General features: G+C 44.3%; 1 protein-coding gene across 5 annotated transcripts in view; it reads right to left on the bottom strand.

The window, feature by feature from the left end:
• si:dkey-205h23.2 (CUGBP Elav-like family member 4) overlaps positions 1 to 20,486 on the bottom strand; it is a 106,335-nt gene that overhangs the window by 6,699 nt on the left and 79,150 nt on the right. For 2 of the 5 annotated variants that reach the window (XM_027008795.2, XM_027008800.2), the window contains 8 exons: positions 19,935 to 20,063; positions 14,621 to 14,700; positions 8,299 to 8,442; positions 7,430 to 7,577; positions 6,020 to 6,169; positions 5,679 to 5,741; positions 4,480 to 4,560; positions 3,639 to 3,782 (listed from right to left, as the gene is read on the bottom strand). In XM_027008795.2, coding sequence (XP_026864596.2) covers positions 3,639 to 3,782; positions 4,480 to 4,560; positions 5,679 to 5,741; positions 6,020 to 6,169; positions 7,430 to 7,577; positions 8,299 to 8,442; positions 14,621 to 14,700; positions 19,935 to 20,063 — 939 coding nt within the window. The remainder of the gene's footprint in view (positions 1 to 3,638; positions 3,783 to 4,479; positions 4,561 to 5,678; positions 5,742 to 6,019; positions 6,170 to 7,429; positions 7,578 to 8,298; positions 8,443 to 14,620; positions 14,701 to 19,934; positions 20,064 to 20,486) is intronic. The other 3 variants (XM_027008798.2, XM_027008799.2, XM_027008797.2) reach the window with 3 other exon arrangements.

Below are 20,486 nucleotides of genomic sequence, written 5' to 3'. Positions count from 1 at the left end.
GTCACAAGCCCTCCAAGTCGGTCCACTACTTGCAGACCAGACACTTGAATTTGCAATCAAAACCTGTAGAGTTTTTTTAATGAAAACTGCAGGAGTGAAGAGGCCAGCAGTTAAGTCTCCAGAAAACACCAATGTTAACTAAAAGGTACTTCAGGTTTCTTTCAAACAGCAAATTGGATTGTCAAGACACTAGATGAGACTCTTTTCTTGTCATGTGCTAAGTAAACCTTTTCTGCCATGTGTGGAAAAAGCACGGCAGATCACTTAGCATTAATACCAATATCTAAAGATGATAACAGTGATTTACTGCATTGAGCGTTTGACAAAAGATGTTGAAGAAATTTATCATCAAAATAAAATTGAGTGTTTGCTTTGCAACTTGATGAGACCACAGATGTGTCTGGAGATGCACGGATGCTTGTTTATGCTAGATTTGTGGAATGCGGACAAATTAGTGAGGATTTTTTTGTTTTATTGTGCCCTTCCTAGGAGAGCAACTGGCAATCAGATTTTTGTTTTGCTGAATACATATATACGTTACCATGTCACTGTCTGGCACAAGTGTGTGGGAATTTGCTCAGATGGTGCACAAGCTAAGACAGGCAAATATAGTGGTCTATTCACAGACATACATGCCATTGCCTTGCTCGCCTTGTGGACATGTATGATTCACAGACAAGCTCTTACAAAAACAAACTAACTAACTAACAAAAAAGGGCCCACCAAACAAAATCTGGTAATGTATGGACCTGTTCAAACTGTGAGCTGAGGACATTTTTATTGGAAAAAAGCTCTGCACTAGCCATTAACTTTTCTGACAAAAAATAGCTAGTGCTGCTGACCTATTTAACTGATATTTTCAAATGGCTCAAGAAGTATCAAACACATCCATTCTCTCTCTTTCTGACAAAATAGAGACATGGATCAGAATCCTGTGTTAGTGGAAAGCTTGCCTTGAAAAGGGAGAACTTCTGATTCTGCATTTCCTGCACTGGAGGAGTTTTTGACCAATAACTCTGTTTCTAAGGTTGACCTACATGTACTTTTTCGGACTCATTAATGGAACGATGAAAATTTCAAGAGTATTTTCCCAAAAATGTGCAGTGTCTGCAAATGATGAACAGATATAGAACCTTACATCTGGCCCACAGGAATTGTTCTTAAAATAGATCAATAATTGATTTATCAGACCACTGATACAGCTCTGAAACATAAGTTCACAGAGCGCCATCTCCCTGAACTCTGGATTTCATTGCAGAGATTTCAACACTGAGTACAATGGCACTGAAAAAACTTATGCCCTGTGCATCAACATTTCTTTTCAGATTTTCTGCACTGTTCTGAAAAACAGATCATCACCTAGTGTAACTAGGATCATCTGGGCCTCAGGGCAGAAAACAATCAGAGGGACCCCCCCCCCCCTTTCTGTGCATGGGCTTAAGGCATGCCCTCACCCAGGCAAAGATCTTGAGACAAGCTTTGCACTTAGCAAAATCATCTACAATAGATGTCCAAAGTCCAAATTCCAAATTCCTGTTTTTGCCATGTTCAATGGACAGAACAGCTCTTCTGTCTCCTGTGTCTCCTGTCTTAAGCATTAAGCATCCAGTTTAGAACTTCAGCTCCCTGTAACGTTCCACACATGTTCAGAGACAGAGTCGCTTGCAGTATAAGGCAAATGCAGCTTTATTAGAGAACAAGGGAATTCCACTGATGTAATCCAAAGTACTAGCCAGGGTCAAAATCCACAAATCAATCAATGAATTAAACAAAATGGATGGGAAACAGGCAAAGAGAGTAATCCAAAAACAGGCGGAGATCCAATAAACCAGAGTAAACAAACTATGACAAACGGCTCAAAAACGAGATGACAAGACTTTGCAGACTGTTTAAGTGCAGCGACTAATGAGGACTAACATGATACATGTGATTACAATAACTGGTAGGTAATAGAACTATCTAGGAGTGGAACCAAAAGAAACCAAACATGGAAACATGGAAACCAGGAAGTAAATACACAGAGATGCTGCCATGGGAACCACGACACTGGGGAGTGATGAATGTAACACATTTTTCTTTTTTTGAGCTCAGCTTTTGTGCTTGAATTTAACTACCATCAATACAGTACAGAATACATAAAAAGTCAAAGCCTCCTCTGACATTAATTTAAATGTTTACACTAGACAATAAATTAGCTTATTCACTACTGTCCAAATAAGAAATTTCCTGAGAACCATTTGCATGCATTGTGCATATTTTGATAAAATACACATTTTGATATATTTTAATGGAATTACTTTAATCTTTTTTAGAGTTATAAATAATGAATATATCATGTTTGAAAGATCAGTTTAAGAACTATTTGTCCATTTTTCTACTATGGATAAGACCCATTGAGAGGCATAAATGAACATCAGGGTGTATAATGCAACATATGTTCAAGCTGGCTGGTTGGGAATAATGTTAAGTTAAAAGATCTGCTCATGAAATATACATGCGTAGCATATGCCCTGAAAGAATTGCCTAATTGAAATTGTAGGGGCCCCCTGGCCCACAGGCCCCAGTACAATTGGCCCCTCCTGCCCCCCCCCCCCCCCAGCATTTACACCACTAGAACTGGGCACACATTAGACAACAATTTGGGACGGCTCCTGAGCCCTACTAAGCCATGTGTGGAACATCTTTGTGAATCAGTAAAGGCTCAGACATCCCATTACATTAATCAACTTGCTAAACATTTTTAACCCTCAGCCAAATATTTTTAAGGACCTCAGCTATATACCTCAGCTATTTCAGTCAGGGCTGAAAGAAGTTTTATATCATCTTCACAGTTACCACCAGTACATCACAGAATACATAATCAAAGCCTCTAACATTAACCTAAAGGTTTACATTAGACTACCTACTTACTCTAGAAACTGATTTTTCTACCTACACAATATCTTAATCTAATCTGTAAATGGCCTCTGCAAATTTAGACACAAATTCCTAGGATGAATGACAACAAAAGTGCTGGTTTATTATTTGTATAGACAAAGTTTGAAAATAAATTTAATTTATCCAAAAACCTAATAATGGATTTATTTGGCAGTCTAATAATTATCATCTCAGATCCCATAAATGTGTCTACACCACAGAACAGAAGGATTCATGGGAAGGAGAGCCGAGCTTTGATAGCCTGCAGGGTGGTGATGAGGAGTTTAAGGACAGCTGTGGTGGGCCTGGCACCAGTGCCGGCACCAGGAGGCATCCAGCAAGGCAGACAAGGCAGGCTAAGTGCACTATATCATTGTCTGTAAGGCAGGCAGGAGGAAAAGGGGCGGAGCCATGTGTGGGTTTAGAGGATTAGTATCCTATAAATTTTGGCTGCTGGGCGGAATCTAGAAGAGTGGGATGCAGGTAGCTTCCCTGCTCGCTCGGATGTGACGCCACTTTTCCAGCGCTAATTGCAAATTGATTAGCGTGCGAGGTGAGCAATGAAGAGCGAGTTGGGGTGGGAGGGGGGGCATGGAATCTAATCGCGTCGAGGCAAGCGGCATGTGAGGTGACTTCCAAAAGGGACTGATCTGCATGCATGCCCCTCCCACCCACAATCCCCGTAGGGCTGCTGCTCTCGGCGGGCGGTGCGAGGCACTCACCGAAACACTTGCTCTGATTGGTGGCCCGGTCCACGAAGACTTTGGCAGAGATGACGTTGCCAAAGGGCAGGAACATCTGCATGAGCTCGGCGTCCCCGAACTCCTGCGGCAGGTGATAGATAAACAGGTTACAGCCCTCGGGCCCTGTGGAGACACACACAAACACAGACACATATTCAAATGAGGGTGAGCGAGGCGAAGGAAATTGGCACAGATGAGGACTACGCTAGATGGAGTCTCTCTGAGCGTCTCTGCCTGTGGCTCATTGAAAGAGGCACAGGATTTGAAAAGCCCAACCATTAGAAATTAGAAATCATTTAAGTATGTGAAGGCTGCACACTGGATCTGTTGTCTTTCTTGCAGAGAGAAGGAGGTACAGCCAGCAATGGACTGTGAAGCTGTGGGCTAGCATTGCTGTGGAGAAAACTGAGCATCTGTTGCTTGGAGAATGCAGGTCTAAAGGACATCATCGGAACACTAAGACAGTGGGAAGACCTTTATCATGAGCGGCTAATGGCACAGTAAAGCCTGTTCACTTTAACACGGCATTTCTACCTGACGCATACATGCATACTGCTTGTTTTTCCTTGCAACTGCATTAGGTGTTATAAAAATAATTATTACATTCCGTCTTAAAAATGCTGTTGAGATTTGCTGAGCTTCACACTCTGAAAGTTGCTTAGATCTCCTTTTAGCACTCTCCCTAAAAGTCTCCAAGTGCCAACCCCCTACCTGCTTCTCTGTTGCCACTTTTTCTTTCTTGCTAATTCAGAGTTGAGAACATACAGATGGAACATGGCAATTATCACCTTTTATCAGGGGTGGGCGGAGCCACTCTTACCTTCCCGCTGTTGCTGGGGGATGATAGCTGGTTGCTGGGGAAACGCTTGGCTGATTGGGGCATAGGCGGCAGGATAGGCTGCTGTTGCGAGGAGACAGATGAGGAGAGGGAGCAGGCAGTAGAATTCGCATCAGTTTTCCCAGATTTGACACAACAACTTAAATCATTATTGCATTGTTCTCGCTCTCCAGACACTGAATAAATAAACTGCATTATGGCACAGAGCCGGGCCAGCCTCATTTTCACTGTGGTTCAGTGCCCAGCGAAAATAAACTGTTTAAAAGGGGCTTTTATGGAATCAGTTGTCCCATAGGCAATGCTAAAGGAGACGTTGTATTAAGTGCTTATCTGGTAAATAAGCTTGCATGAAGATAACTATTCCGGTTCTGATTCTGCATACTAAAGGATGTGGTTTCAGTCTACAGACTCTCTGGTCTTTATATCAAGTCTGTGAAAGATTGCAGAGGATCAGAGAGATAAACATGATAATCCTAGATATGATTGCTTCCAGCTGTTGAGTTTGACATCTTGTGGACATCTGTGAAATTGCATAATGTCCACTCTGTTGAGCTGTTCTGAGAACAGCTCTGCCATTTTAATTGTAATGGTCCAAAGTCTAAGTTGAAAAGGGCCTGTGAACTGGAGTGACTCCAGCAACTGTTAAATCAGTACAGCTAAAAGTGGCAGCCAGACAAATGAAGCATTTCAACTACTTGCCCTCTTGACACAATGAAAGCTTTATAAGGAGATACACTGAAAGTGCACGACATCTAAGAATACACATATCTATGCCAGCATTTTCATCTTTAGTGAGATGAAGCAGGCTGCATACGGTAGTTTAGTGCATATTTTGTGTCTTTCAAGAAAATGCTTCAAGATTCTAATCCCCCCAAGTTGCGTTATGAGCCATTATAAGAGTGACAGCAAAACTGAGTAAATGCAATCAGTTTCATTACTGAGATTTAACACACTTAGTCACTTTTCAGATGTTCCTGAAGGCTTTGATTAGCAGAGTCGACCTCCAGGAAGAGGGCAGTTCAGCACTACAGAGCAACAGTGTGCTGTTTAGTCAATCGGCAGAGTGAGTGTGCATCACCCGGTTCAGCTGGCAAAGTGACTACAGCAGACTAAAAATACAGAGGAGGACAAAGTCATATTCAGCTGGACTGAGAGAAAGCTAAAAGGAAGGAAGCAAGCACCTGCATAGTGTTGCACACCCGCGTAGGCTTGCTGGAGAGGGTCTGCCACTGTTGGACTCTGTGCTGGATGGATGGATGGATAGATAGATAGATAGATAGATAGATAGATAGATAGATAGATAGATAGATAGATAGATAGATAGATAGATAGATAAAGGCATTGCAAAGTTGAGAATGAGACGTTGCAATGTGAGAAAGTGAAACATGAGAAGGATTGTGTGATAGTATGAGGTAAAGGAAAAGGTTATCATTAAATAGGCTGGGGTCAAATCTTTCTTGGCCAAAGCAAGGCCCCAGCCATGTGTAAGAAGGACGCTGCCTTCCTCAGAGCTGGGAGTTACCTGGGTATGGGTGAATTCCATTGGTGTAGATGGGTTCAGAAGCTGGCTGGCCATTGCTCTGGGGAGGGAGGGCACTAAAGCCGTTTACCCCAATTGGAGCAGCAATGCTGGGCACCGCCGTGCCACTGATCCCTGGGGGTGTGCTGGTGCCTAAACAAACAAACAAAAAAACAAAAAACATATTTTAACACTATAGTGACACCATACTGTATCAGATAAAAGTTAATTCCAGCTAAATTACATTGATGGAGTACCTTATGTTGGCAGTCACACTAAATTTTAGTCTAAGTGGAGTGTAAATCTAATGGTTGTCACTTCTTAGTGAGCTAACTAGCCTATAACAACTTGAGAAGAGGGACGTACAGTTGGAGTGACGAACATACCTGCAGGGTTTAGAGAGGATTACTCTTATGAGTCCACTAATGCTGAGTGTCATAGGATTAGACACACAGACTTAGGCTGGAGCATTGCAAAGTATTTTGCTGGGATAATGGTCACATCGAATCTCTTGTTTTGTCACTGGGGTTTTTCAGCACATTGTTTTGTTTTGTTTTTTTCTTCATATTTTTCCCTCTTAGCTGAGAAGGACATTTCAGTCATGTAGGATTAAATTTGATAGGTATAACCTTAGTGAGTAGGCTTTGTGGATTACACATGTAGGAGAGAGAGAAAGAGAGAAGTAGAGAGAAATAGACAGAGAGAGAGAGAGAGAGAGAGAGAGAGATAGAGAGAGAGAGAGAGAGAAAGAGAGAAAGAGAGAAGTAGAGAGAAATAGACAGAGACAGAGAGAGAGAGAGAGAGAGAAGTAGAGAGAAATGGACAGAGAGAGAGAGAGATAGAGAGAGAGAGAGAGAGAGAGAGAGAGAGAGAGAGAGAGAGAGAAAGTAAGCATGAAGGACACTTTGTTTAATTCATTTTTCCTGACCCTGGATGTCAGCGTACTTATCATTGTGGGGCGTTAGAGCCCCTCGCTGCAGCAGAGAGAGCGGGTCAAGCTCAAGTGCAGGATTATCTATCCCAAATCTTTACCCTTGCATTGGTTCATCAAGGAGTCCCTGCCCAAAGGCATCAGATTGTCCACACACCAGGACAAGCAAAAAGCGAAAAAAAGCAAACAATTCAACAACAGCGAGTGATCACTTCATTTTGCCACCCGCTTCTAGTCCTTGGCTCCTCTCATGTCACTGTCCTTCAACACTGCCAACACTGATTCTCTGGAAACACTCTTCTGTGGGTGCATTGAGTTTATGATGCCCACACTACTAGACTGCATACCCAGCCGACCCATACCTCTAGTTCCCAGTACATCACACCGAGTTGGTATAAAGGAAACATTTCCCCTGAGGGGCCTTTGAGTGGGAAGTAAACCCATGTTAGAGAGTGCTGGGGGGATATTTAAAGTCCTTCCACCTGATGAGGGCGTCATAGGGGCAGCCACGAGGCCGTTGACGTTGAAAGCTGCCATTTGCTGCATCTGCGCAGCCGCAATGGCTGCCATGGGGTTGAGATATGAGCCCTGTGTGGCAGCCATGAGAGCCGCCTGCTGCTGCATCATCTGCTGCAAGGAGAAAGAGAGAAAGAAAGAAAAGGCAAGGGAGAGGGCCAGAAAAAGAGAGATGGAGCGAAGGAGATGGAGAGAAAGAGAGGAAAGACAAGAGAGAAAAATAACATAGAGTGAGTAATTGGTGAAGAAAATGCAAGAGATACAATTGAGGAGATGGTAAGGCCACTAGAAAAGAACAATAAGTGGACAGAGGGGGAGAGGAGCGAGTGGGATGACAGCGAGACAAAGTCCCTTTTACAGTCCCTGCTGTTTCCTATAGATGGCCTGCTCTGCTACTGTGGCTGCTGGTCCCTGCTGAACTCCCAGTGCTTGTTCTGCCTCCCCGGAGCTGCCTGCCCCATCCAGCTCTGCTAAGCAGCCATGTCCCGTGGCTCAGCCCCAGACGGCAGCCGCCAGCCAGTGCCTGCGTCTGCTCAGAGCCCCCACACTAACGCCGCAGTCTTCAAACATAAACAGAGTGGGTGGGGGGGGGGCACCCACACAGGGAAGCGTTAGGAAAGGGGCTAAGAAACTGAGTCTGCATTTACACCCGTGCAGCGATTAGCTTGTGGCAGCCCGGGGGTGGTGGGGAGCTATATTTAGCATCGGCTGATAACCATTACCCAATTGCGTGTCTGCATGAGTGCATGTGATTGGGTAACGGTGGGCGAAAGGGGCAGGCTGCACTAAAGGTGTGGCAGCGAGGGCAGACTGTGGCGGATGGGCAGGTCCTCACAGCGTGTGTGTATGCTCCATAGGCGCCGAACTGGATGGTCATGGGGCTGAAGATGCCAAGCTGGCCCGCCATCTGGTGCATCCTGCGTAGGGTCCGCTCCTTATCTGTGTCCGCAAACTTCACCACCAGGCTGGATGACGCTCCCTGGCAGGGAAGCAAGCAGAGCAACACAGGCCATCACACTACTTAGCAGTAGAGGAACGCCATTTGCCTTTTAGTACCCCTTAGCCCTGAAGTTATTTAAATGAGAAATTGCAGTTGGATTAACCTATATTCCACCCTATTTTTAAAGGTTCATGACTTCATAAGATTGTGTTCTGAATATTTATTTGTTAAATATGTGTTGCTTTAGATTAGTATGCTACATGTATAGACACTGCGCAAGTGTCCGCTAAAAGCCCTAAATGTAAATATCTGTGTACCGTAAAAAATGAATTTCTAGGATCCTACTTGTGGAAAACACACAAACAAACAAATGATCTGAGCAACGCTAGACATTTTTCATACAAACAACCATTATGATAATGGCGAACAGCACAAAATCCAACACAATGCTTTGCGGTCATGTACTCAGCTACACTACACAGTTGGCTGTCCTGCAGATATTTAGTGCACTCCGTCGTTGCTGGGAGCGGTGCCACACAGGTCAGTCCCAGGGCTCTCTAGAGCAGTCTTAAGAGAAATGTCCACATGACACGGTGCTGGAGCCACACTGATTCATTTAATTGCACCCTGGGGTAGCCATAAGGAAAAATGATGGGTGCTCACACTGGGAAGATGAGATCTGTGAGTGATGGCTATTGGTGCAGACCTCCGGTTCCTGTGGTAGGTACATGAGAGGAGCACAGAGCGTCCCGCTGAGAGCCCCTTCACAGAGCCTCTGTGGGTATGACACCCTAATTACAGCTGCCAAGCACTGGGCCTCACAGAGTGGTGAGCTACTGACTAACAGTGAAGGCTTATGGCAACCATACTGCAGTATTAATGACAACATGTCTCAATTTACATCCAGTTCATTTATTTGAGGGATGGTGGAAAGAGATGGATTCTGATATGATGTCTGCTTGAAAGTAACACACAGACATATACATGCGCGGTGTTAAGGGGACTTGTCCCTGGTGCTTCTATTTAATTACAGGACTAGGATGCTAAAGATGAGATAGAAGCCACACACACACACACACACACACACACACACACACACACTCACACACTCACACAAACACACACACACACACACGCATGCACACAAACACACACACAAAGCGTGTGAAGGGCAGTAAGGGACATGATTAAAAAAAACTATAAAAGCGACAAGAGTGAAAGAGGGAGAAAGAGCATGAGAGAGAGAGATTCAGTTTCAGTGTCATCCCACCAATTAAGCCATGCCGCTGTTGAAACAGTAAATCAAATAAAAAAGTTACAGGTAAAGAATTATGGTCTTTTGCTTTAAAGTGATAAATCTCCAAAGTGTTTCCAAGCATGGTACCAGACAGACGTGTTTAGCTTGGCTGTGCCTTGTGTGAAAGTATGCCCTTTGTGCTGTGTGTAGGGAGCTCCATAATCATCCTGGGCAGCCTCCTTGGAGCTATAGCTCCCTGCCAGCACTGCGCCAAACTCCCAGTGCTGCAAACAGAATCGGGTCAGAGAGATGTGGAGATGGCTCTGGTCTGGAGTGAAGGCTCCTGGTCTGCTTGGCCACCCCACCGCTCACCCCATGCCTCACTCCGCCCCTCACCCCACTGCTCACACATCCTCACCCCCCCTCACCTCGACCTCACCCCGCCCCTCACCATGATGCTCACTCTGCCCCTCACACTGCCCCTCACCCTGCAGCTACACTGCTCCTCACCCCGCCTCTACACTACTCCTCACGCCACCTCTCATCCCGCTGCTGCACTGCTCACCAGCTCCTCTGCAGGGGCTGCAGGTGAGGCTGGAAGTGCACGTTTCCCTACTGCCTGGCGTCTCCCACTGCCTGGCCGCACCCCGTCCTCGCCTTGCCCCATGGGGGCCCATCCCCCCCCAGGATGGCATTTCAATTAGTTGAATCGATTCGGCTGTGCGTCGGAGCAGAGCGCTGCTATTTTGTCCTTTCTAATTTGATTTTGTCCCACCTCCTGACCTTTCCCTGTTCTCCCCAACTTTACCCCATCGGTGGAGCGACCAGACTGCCGGATTTAATGAGGTCGACGTACAGCAAACATCTCTCCCTGCAGCACAAACCACTCTCTCCTTCAGTCATTTTTCTCTCTCCCTTTTTTTCTTCTGCTCCTTCTTCTTTCCCGTCTCTCCTTCTCTCTCTCTCTCTCTCTCTCTCTCTTTTTCCATTCGCCTTCTCTCTCTGTTTCCTGCAGCAGAGGAGGCCTGGTATTTAGATCACATTCACTTTCTGCTTTGTGTATCTTTGTCTTCAGTTATTTATTTATCATCTCATGAAGAATGCATCTCTCCGGCACAGAAGCAACGGGAGGACATGGCTAGAGGCCAGACAAAGGGAGAAAGAGGGAGAAAGAGAGAAATAAGAGAAAGAGAGAGATGATGGCTCAGACAGTGAGCTATGACTGTAGATGAGTTTCAAGATGTCACTGCAAGAAAACAGTACACATTTCACTTCTTTAGTGGACTGCATTATTCATACAGTATCACTTAATTTGGTCTTTTTTGCTATAGTTGTAGTTTTGTTTTGTTATTGACTCTTATATTGACTCTTGTTCTTATCGTACAGACAATCTTTACTGAAGCTGTTTGATTACATTATATTAATGCTTTCCAGGACATTCAAGTCTTTGTACATAAATAAATTAGAAGTAAGTTTACTCTCAAAGGTCAGTTTATTGTCTAAACTCTGCCACTGTCTCTGGGACATAGATGATGAGGTGAGGTGACAGCAGACATTACAGGCACAGCAGGAGAGCAGGACACACTCCTCCCGTTCCCACTGAAAGCCATATCCTCCCAAACAAACCCAATAATCACCACTCACGCCGGCTGCTCCTTCTCCACAGAAAAATGAATTTGCCGAATTTGATAAGCTGCAACAGGGAGCCATCATTCCTGACATGTCCGACTGAGGCATTTGTCACAGGTTCAAAAAACTAATCCCGTTTCGAGAAGAACAAGTCACACTTGCGAACAGTGCCTATATTGCATTTTGCATGGGCCATGGAGATGTAAAGAAGGAAAAAAAACAACAAAACAAACAAACAAACTAAAAAGCCAAACAGCTCAAAGTATAATTGATGGATGGGTTCGAAGTTAGAGAAGAGACAGTCTGCCTGGCTGCTGTCATACCTGAGCCTCGGTATGGAATTAGAAAAAAAACAACAACAACAAATAAATAAAACGCTTTGGAAAGGTAATAGGCTTCAAGGTGCATTTACGTATTTGACATAATTTACACTCTATACGCTGACATGATGACAGTTGTTGTGACAAATATAGAATAGAAAGCTTTAGCTATTTTCCCAGATATGACAAATAACACACTCAACCTCTCAGAGTTAAAAGAATACACACACACACACACACACACACACACACACACATAGGAATATTGTACACATATTAGACAACTCTCATGCAAGCCAAACATACGGACTTACATGCTCTAATAATTTATACTCAAAAAAAAGTTCAGGAGTAATCATTTTTAATATAAGCTTCTTGAACAGTAAAAGAGCTCATCCAGAGCCACCAATCAAATCAGCACTGTTTGAATGGAAAACAACACTGAAGAGCAAAGAAAAAAAAAGGAAAAACATTCTATAAACTTTAGCCTCTAGCAGAAGGCCACATAAACTGGTGTATTGCAATGAAAATAGCAGGACAGACGTAGTTCAGCACCAGCGTGTTTCCATGCCTGGTTGTATTTGTGCTTTGCGGTATGGTAAAGGTGGGTTTAGTCGCCCACACGCCCTTTATTAATGCTACAGTGAGCATCTCAGTGCTCTTAGTAAGTGTGTTCATCTCTCCTTTACCTTTTTGAATGTCTTACCATGGAGAACTCGCTGGTTAACCTAAAAGACCTTTCTTAAAATCAAAAGACGAGCATGCTCCCCAGAAAGTTAGTATTATGTTCAATTACAGAGGGTGCCTCAATGCTTTGGTGAGATTACACACAGTGAAGTATGGCTTATGACATTTCTGTCGCCTTACTGGGTCTCTACGGTGGCAGTCACCAACTCCCCCGTGTGCATTATCGCCTGGGCGGTCAGCGGCTCAGCCGTCTCCTGCTGGAGCACGCACGAGCAGTGCACGCTTGAGGCCATGGCTTCACATTCGTCTTTCGAATCTTTTCTGGTGTCTGACATTTTCTTTCGTTTTGTTCACAGTCGATGCTTCGCAAACGACGTCCAAAAAACGCAACGGTACATCAACTAAGCCTGCTCGACTAATGGACTGAAACTGAGCTCTGGGGATCTGCTTCTGAAAGGAACTGGAATCAAGAAACCAGAATCTGGGAGTTCTCAAACCCAGGGCTGACGTCTAGAGCTCCGACCGTCTTGTAGACCTCGTCCAGGAGCACTCTCACTAAGCTGCTTGTGGAGTGGTCAGTGGAGCTGAAAGCTAACACAGGGCTTGCCCAGACAGTGCTCACTGGACTCCAGGTCCCAGACTCCCCACCTCCCCCGCGCTCTTCTGTGCCGGCGCCTGCTCTTTCGCTTCCATTAAATCCTTCCACTATGGCCAAGCATATCTGCAGCCAGGTGATATTTACATACCGTAATACATGTGCCAGCTGCTCTCTTGCCAAGTGCTGGAGCAGCCAGTCTAACAGCTGGGATCGTACCAGACTCTTATGCTTTTATCTCTCTCTCTCTCTCTCTCTCTCTCTCTCTCTCTCTGTCTGCCTCACTCACTCTTTCTTTTTGTCTCTGATTTTTGGATCCACCATTTTGTTTTAGTCATTGTTGACAACATGTGGCAGAGATATTGTGCAAATGAATAATATTCTCAAGGGTTCCACTGGCTTGGTTGAGCACTCATGACCACCTTGTCTATTAATCCATATCAGATTTGGACTGGATGTGAAGGGAACAGGTGTGGAGGCAGAAGCGAGTATGGAGGATGGGGAATGTTAGCGAAAAGCTGGCTTTAGATACGTCCTTGGATTGGTGTTATGTTCACATGCAATGTTGAAGAAAGAGAATACAGAAACAGGATTTAATTGGTTGTGATAGCATGTATGTATTTATATTTGCCAAGATCTTTGCTAAGACCATTTTCAATCAAAACATTCACTGACTCTGATCCGTTGTAGCACACGAAGCCAAAGAGTTTTTTCAACAACAACAACGATGTCACCCACAGCACCACCAACACAACCAACATTCTATTTTTATAGCATTTTAATTACTGTAAAATCAATGAGCTGAATATCAAAGACCTGCAATAGCATCATGGTGTGCTGCATCTCTATGATCCATCTAATCAGTTCTTCTAACCTTAACGAAGCGGTGAAATTAGCACAGAGATTATTATATGGCATAAATGGCATGGTAGTGCCACATGTGATGTGACGGCTACCTTGCTCTGTGCCAACCAGGACAAATGTGACTACTGAATATGCATTGTGTCACTGGCATGGATAGAATTTGTTCAACATCATTTGAATGGCTAATCGCATTTGTAACTTGTGTACAGTCTTATGCAAAGGCATCTTTCATGCTGGCCTTTACATGCCAGGGAGAGAGGCACAGAATTATCAGCGCAACCCAATTAGCAACTGTTGGAGAAATGGAGAGAGTGAGAGAGAGAGAGAGAGAGAGAGAGAGAGAGAGAGAGAGAGAGAGAGAGAGAGAGAGAGAAAGAGAAAGAGAGAGAGAGAGAGAAATTAGAGTGAGAACGGGAAAAATATCATCCATTTCTGCTATTTGCATTTGTAGAACGAGGGCCGTCCACTTTCTGTCTCTGCCTGGACAAGGCAGCAGACTGACAGGCACTCATTTTCCAGACAATTTCCCCTGCTTTCAGTGGGGGGAGGGAAGGAGAGAGAGAGAGAGAGAGAGAGAGAGAGAGAGAGAGAGAGAGAAAGAGAGAGAAAGACAATGAGAGAGAATGACAGTGAGAGAGGCTAAACAGAAGAATGGGACCAGGCTGGGTCTAAGGGGTCAGGCTGGGTCTGGACAGAGCTTTATAGCACACTTTATTTTGTGTAACCACCATGCAAGTGTGCACAGCTGATATAAACTGGGGATCTGACCATATATTTTGGTGTGTATGTGTGTGGGTGTGTGTATATGTTTGTGTATTTGTGTGTGTACTTATGTGTTCACGTGCACATATGTCTTTGTGTGTGTATCTATGTGTAAACACTCACCGGCATGGTCTGTCCACCATGGAGGCTGTTGATGGCTGCCTGTGCTTCTGCATGGCTGGAAAACTTCACAAAGGCACAGCCTGTAGACAGAGAGGGATCCATGTGAGGAGCTAGCCATGAACAGGCCAAACACATTCATTACCATTGTTTTCAGGTTATCTGCCTCGTTAATGCATTCTGCCATTTGTGGGTGCTGGATGCAGCAGCCTGAATAAATCAGTATAATTGAGCTGAATGCATTAGCTGCACGGAGCATCACGTTCTCTCACTAATCTCGTTCACGCTCTCTCTCTGTCTGTCTTTCTTTCTAACAAACACATGTGCAACGCCATACACACAAACACACACGACAGTCACCACTGAGAACCTTGTTTTGTGATTATTAATCTGTTTAATATTTACACATGGTGATCTGTGTGCAGTCTCTTATAATGGAGATTATGATGACAAAAGCAAAGCAATATAATCCATTTTCCAGCCACTATCAATGCTTCAGCGGTTCACTGTCATTTTAGGCAAGAGGGGGCCTAGCTCACCCAGTGCTAAAAAGATTCTAATCTGGTGTCTCTTGTTTATTTCATATTTTCACTTCTATAAAAGGAGCATACAACACTCAGACAAAAAAAAACAAAAAAACAAAACAGAATTTCTCAGTAATAATAAACTAAGAAAAATATCACTGTGATCAGGTGGTCTATTTAATCCTACTTATCAGACATTCCGGTGCATTGTCTGAATTACGGGAAACTAGTCATGTGTCTCAGGATGTTTCACCTTAAAACACCGTGGCTGCCTTTTAAAACTGCCACTCAACACACCAGTTCCATTAATACGAAATATTAATCACGTAGAAGCCACAGGCAATGAAACAATGAGTCACTCAAATTACAGCTGCTGATAGCCTTACCCAGGAGAGACACAGAACATGGAACACACACATGCACGCACACACGCACACGCACACACACACACACACACACACACACACACACACACACAGGTACATGTAACATGCATCCTTGCTATTGTCTTGTCTGTGTATAAATTAATATTTTATTCTCCTGTGTGATTGCTCGGAGCTCATTAAGGATTTTCACATGAAAACATACTCTTTATGTGTCTGGGTGTGTGTGTGCATGTGTGCGCACATTTTCGTTTACATGATGGGCTTTGTCAAGGGCCAGTGCCAGGTTAAGAGGCGACCATTATGTCAGGCTTCAACAACCCGATCCCCCACAGAAGCCATAGGAAATATGGGCAAAAGAAGTTTGATTTGATTCCAAAAAATTAGGCTGTATGAAGGTTGTGGTTTCTTGCTTCAGCACCAAAGTTCATCTGATGTCTAATTCAGTGGAGATTGTGGTTGCTATCAAATACCAACATTCAATTTAAATCTGCTAAGCTATACTCTTTAATGGATATGATATTGTGTGTATAATCACTGTTGCCACATTAAAAATATATATTTGGGCATTTTTGCTGTCTAGTAATTTTTTGTAGTTATCACCTTTTATGTGAACTGTAAGGGTCTATAGCCAATCTGTTGGCTCACACAGTTTGTGCTAGATTTCCTTTTGCCCTTCATCAATAGTTTCATTAGTGTCTGTAATATTACATTTCCCCATTTGGAAAAGACTCAGCATTTGGTGCTGTTGCTAGCAGAGACATGTGAAAAGCAGTTATTCAGACCCTATGAAGGGTTCCAACTACTGAACTAACAGACATCTGAAATATGTTGCTTCGCATCATCTATCAGTCAGTATTGCATTGTTGGCGGCCAAATTACACTGAGCCCTGTGGTAAAATGTCAGAGAAGAGTCAGGGTAGAATGAGCTCTCGGACGCTGGTCAAACATGAAACAGAGACAGAAAAGAAGTGGAGTGATAGAGGAGGGCTGAACAGTAAAAGGATGAGATGATGGTAACACCGATGCCCAATGAGACAATGAAAATGTTTTCTTCTGTTAGCCTGACTATCTATCTCTAACTCAACGCTCCAAGCTTCAGTCTACGCCCTGGCCCTTTCAGTTTGAGATGAAGACCTTTTACTTTGCTGCGACCCTAAATGAGTCAGTCTGTTAAGGTGTGAGACCCCTGGGGATACAGCATCCATCTATCGAGCCCTGGGACAGCAGTACCGCAGTGGCCTGAAAGCGTGGCTTACATCAGTAGACCACCTGCGACCTGGTGGCTTCTGTGAGGGAAAAACTTTTCCTATCACAATTTTTTCACTTCCCTGGAAGAGGGCGAGACGTAATACGAGCGTCTGCGCCCGTGCTCCTCACGACCACATCCCCTTCCTGACCTGGATGGAACAGGACTACGGTGTGTACCAAAAGCTGTGGCTCGTGAGTAGAACAGGAGCAATGTGGGAATCAGAAATTACAGAACAAATCTCAGGCCTTTGTGTTGGCTGGGGAATGTAGGAGTAGGAGAAAAGAAGAAAAGATCGGACAGCTTTCAGCTGAGAGTCTCCCATGCTCCCTTTTGAATTCACAGAAAAAAAAAAAATGCATGCATGAATTCAGCCTGTTTGAATGGGTGACATGTATAACACATCATAATTATGGAACTAAAAGCCATCTCTATTATTACTGACAGGCCTGAAGTCTATTCAGTTCCCCTTGTTCGAGACACCCAGCCTTCAGGGAGAGGTGGGGAAAAGACAGACATGGATATTAAACTTCTTGGCCTTTTTTAAATGGTCCAGGGAATCTAACAGGCTGGGAGCCATATGAATTTACATCCACACTGGGAAAAGTGGAAAGTGTTGTGTTGGGCATAGCCCTGCTGGTTTGAAAGGGAGGAGGCAGTCTGCTTTGAATTCCTGAAACATGGCCTCTCTGCCGCATCTGCCAAAATCATTTGCAGTGACAAGATCTTTAAAGACCAGGTGGGATTGAGAAACATCCCCCCCCCCCCCCCCCACACACACACACACACAAACACATAAAAACACCCACCCTGACTCACACCAACACACACACACACACCCTGATTCACACAAACAAAAACATGGGCTTGAATGATGCTGCAAAGTGAAATGTGATAGGTTTCATTGTTTTTTGTGGCTAGATGGTACTGTGTAGATGTAGCGTGTATCCAACTACAGAGGCAGGCAGGACACAATTACATGAAAGTCCTGGCTGACAGGAAAACAGAGGGCAATTATATCACAAAGATATTTTACCATGGAGGGTACATTTGGTTGCCTTGAATTTGGCATTAGCATGTGTGTGCTCATGGCCCTGAGTTTCCTTAGCTTAATCAGCTGTCAGTCACTTTCAGGCCAACGTAAGCTGGTAGAGAGAGAGGGGAGAGAAAGGATTGGTCCCTGTAGACAATGCTCGGAGACAGAGTCTCTGGAAGTCATAGGCAAGAACGATGTATGCTGAAGCACATACGCAAACAGGCACACACACACACACACACAGACACGCGCACACACACACACAGAGCTCAATACAACAAGGAGGATAACAGATACACGCAAGGGTACCCACACAGCACATGGTTCAGTCCAGCTACCGCCCTCTCCCCAATGGGTTTTTGAACATCACCACATTATCTCATGTCAAAACCACCAAACCACACACTCTGTATGGTTATAGACATGCAGAGATGAATGTGTTTATCATAATGCCCGGGCATTGTATATTTCTCTGTAGCTCACAGTGCAGATAACAGGCTACAATGCTCAGAGTGGGATTCCATACAACGGGACTGGGTGACATTCTCTTTCCCTGCTATACATATTGTTTATCAGGGCTTTCCCAAAACTTAGACAGACAGAGAGGTGTACCTCTGCTCAATTCCCAGGTGATTCGCAAACATCAGGAAAAACAACTACAAAAAAGGCAAACAATCTCTTGGTTACTATGAATTTCAGTATCTCCCACTCTACTGTAGGCACTTCAAAAGTACTATTTTATACACGGATTGAGATTGCTGAGGAAACTAGAGCACAGTTTGCCTTTGTCAGATTGTCAGATAGTGTGGAAGCAGCTGTATAAAAATTTGCATTAGAAAGAACATCCCAGCAGATAGCCCAGTACAGATTGGCTTACAGAGTCTTCATGCGGCAAAGCACTGAAGACTATTAAACTCAAATCCCGAAAAAGCCTGAATAAGATGAGTCTTGAGTAAGATATGCGACAGAGATTCCAAAAGAAAACCTATTTTCCTGTGGGCTGTCCTCTTCCCGAGTAACTCCATCTCTCCTTTGCTCTGAGACTCTTTGCTTTCTGCAGAGTATAGAGTACTGTTGATTTGTTACAGAGGATAGTAAGCGATCATTGTGCCTTGCCTAACTCAAAGATGACCACCCCCACGCTCCCACATCAAAATTGATCAGAATGAGTGAAGAGACAAAATAATCCTTAAAATATGATCCTCCCAAAGCTGTGTAGCTTCTAGCGATCACCAGTTATATCGGTGATACAGAGATGCTTTAAACTTGTTTAGGGAGAAAAGTGTAAGCTTTTTTCCAACATGGACAACTGGAAGACACAGAAAGTCAGTAAGTCAGTCTGAACTTATGGACAGCAGGATACCATCAGGGTGAATTACTGGAACACTGGCCTGTGCAACTACAGAAAAAAATTGCAAAGCGGCAGGGCAAAGCAAGAAAAGAAAGAAGAGGCGAGTGAGTAGGAAGTGTTCGTGTAGAGAGAAAGAGAGAGAAAGAGAGAGAGAGAGAGAGAGAGAAAGAGAGAGAGAGGGAGCAGGGGAGGGGAAAGCAAGGCGTGGAGAGAGTCAGGGAAGGTGAAAGGGAAGGTGTGAGAGGCAGGTGTCTGCTGAGGAGAAGTGGGAAAAGGTGCGACAGGGGGAGAGAGGCGTGGCGCGAGAGATCGTACAGCCTACATGGAGTGGAGACAAAGGTGCAAAATCACGAAAGGCACAGATTCGAACAGGAAGAGTATACTTCATTATTTCTAAAGCGAAGATTTTTTAAGCATGTTTTCACAGATTAGGTGCACAAATAACACCAAAGTAAAGGACCCACAGGGAGTTAAAAAAGAACAAGAAAAAGAAGTGTAATATGGGGAGCTAGAGACTGCGCCATGGAAGACAGAAAGGAAGAGAGAGGGACACAGAGGGATCCCAGTAGGATATTCGGATACTCCCATATTGACCGGCAGGACAGCACAAAGAAAACAGGTGAACCAGAGAGAGGGAGAGAAGGACAGAGAACGAGAGATGAACAAGAAGTAATGAAGAAGGAGAGAGCCAGAGAGGTGAACAGCAAGAGAAGCAGAGAAGGAGAGAGGGAGAGGTGACCAGCGAGAGAGCATGAGAGCGTGTAGGGTGCTGACCCTTACTGGCCCCATCAGGACCCCGTAGCACGGTGCACTCCTCAATCTGCCCAAAGACCTCAAAGAGTCTGCGAACGTCCTCCTCACTCTGCTGTTTCCCCAGCATCCCCACAAACAGCTTCCGGTCTTCTGAGAGAGAAAGAGAGAGAGAGAGAGAGGGAGAGAGAGAGAGAGGTAGAGAGAGAGAGAGAGAGAGATTAAAAGAAACATGGGGAGAGAAAGAGACAGAGCAAAGCAAAAGAGAGAGAGAGAAAATGAGATATTGAAATAAACAAGGGGAGAAAAAGATTTTTTTTTACATTATTATGTAAAAATGCACTGATAAATTAAGTTACAGTTAGGCAAGATGACAGAGCAGAGAGGAAAGAATGAGAAAGTGAAGCTAGGAAGAGAAGAGAAATCAAACTCTGTTTCTTAACTGATATGGTGTGGTGCGGTATAGTCTATACAGTCTATACACAGGCTCACATAAACACAAACGCGTTGAGACTTACATTCCCACACAGCTCACAGAGATAGTCCCATAATCACGGCTCTCTGCTTTAACCTTCT

This window comes from Electrophorus electricus, chromosome 4, assembly GCF_013358815.1.
Source record: "Electrophorus electricus isolate fEleEle1 chromosome 4, fEleEle1.pri, whole genome shotgun sequence".
NCBI classification, from domain to species: Eukaryota; Metazoa; Chordata; class Actinopteri; order Gymnotiformes; family Gymnotidae; genus Electrophorus; species Electrophorus electricus.
Note: the sequence above shows the minus strand (reverse complement) of the source record. Positions and strands in the feature narration are given on the sequence as shown.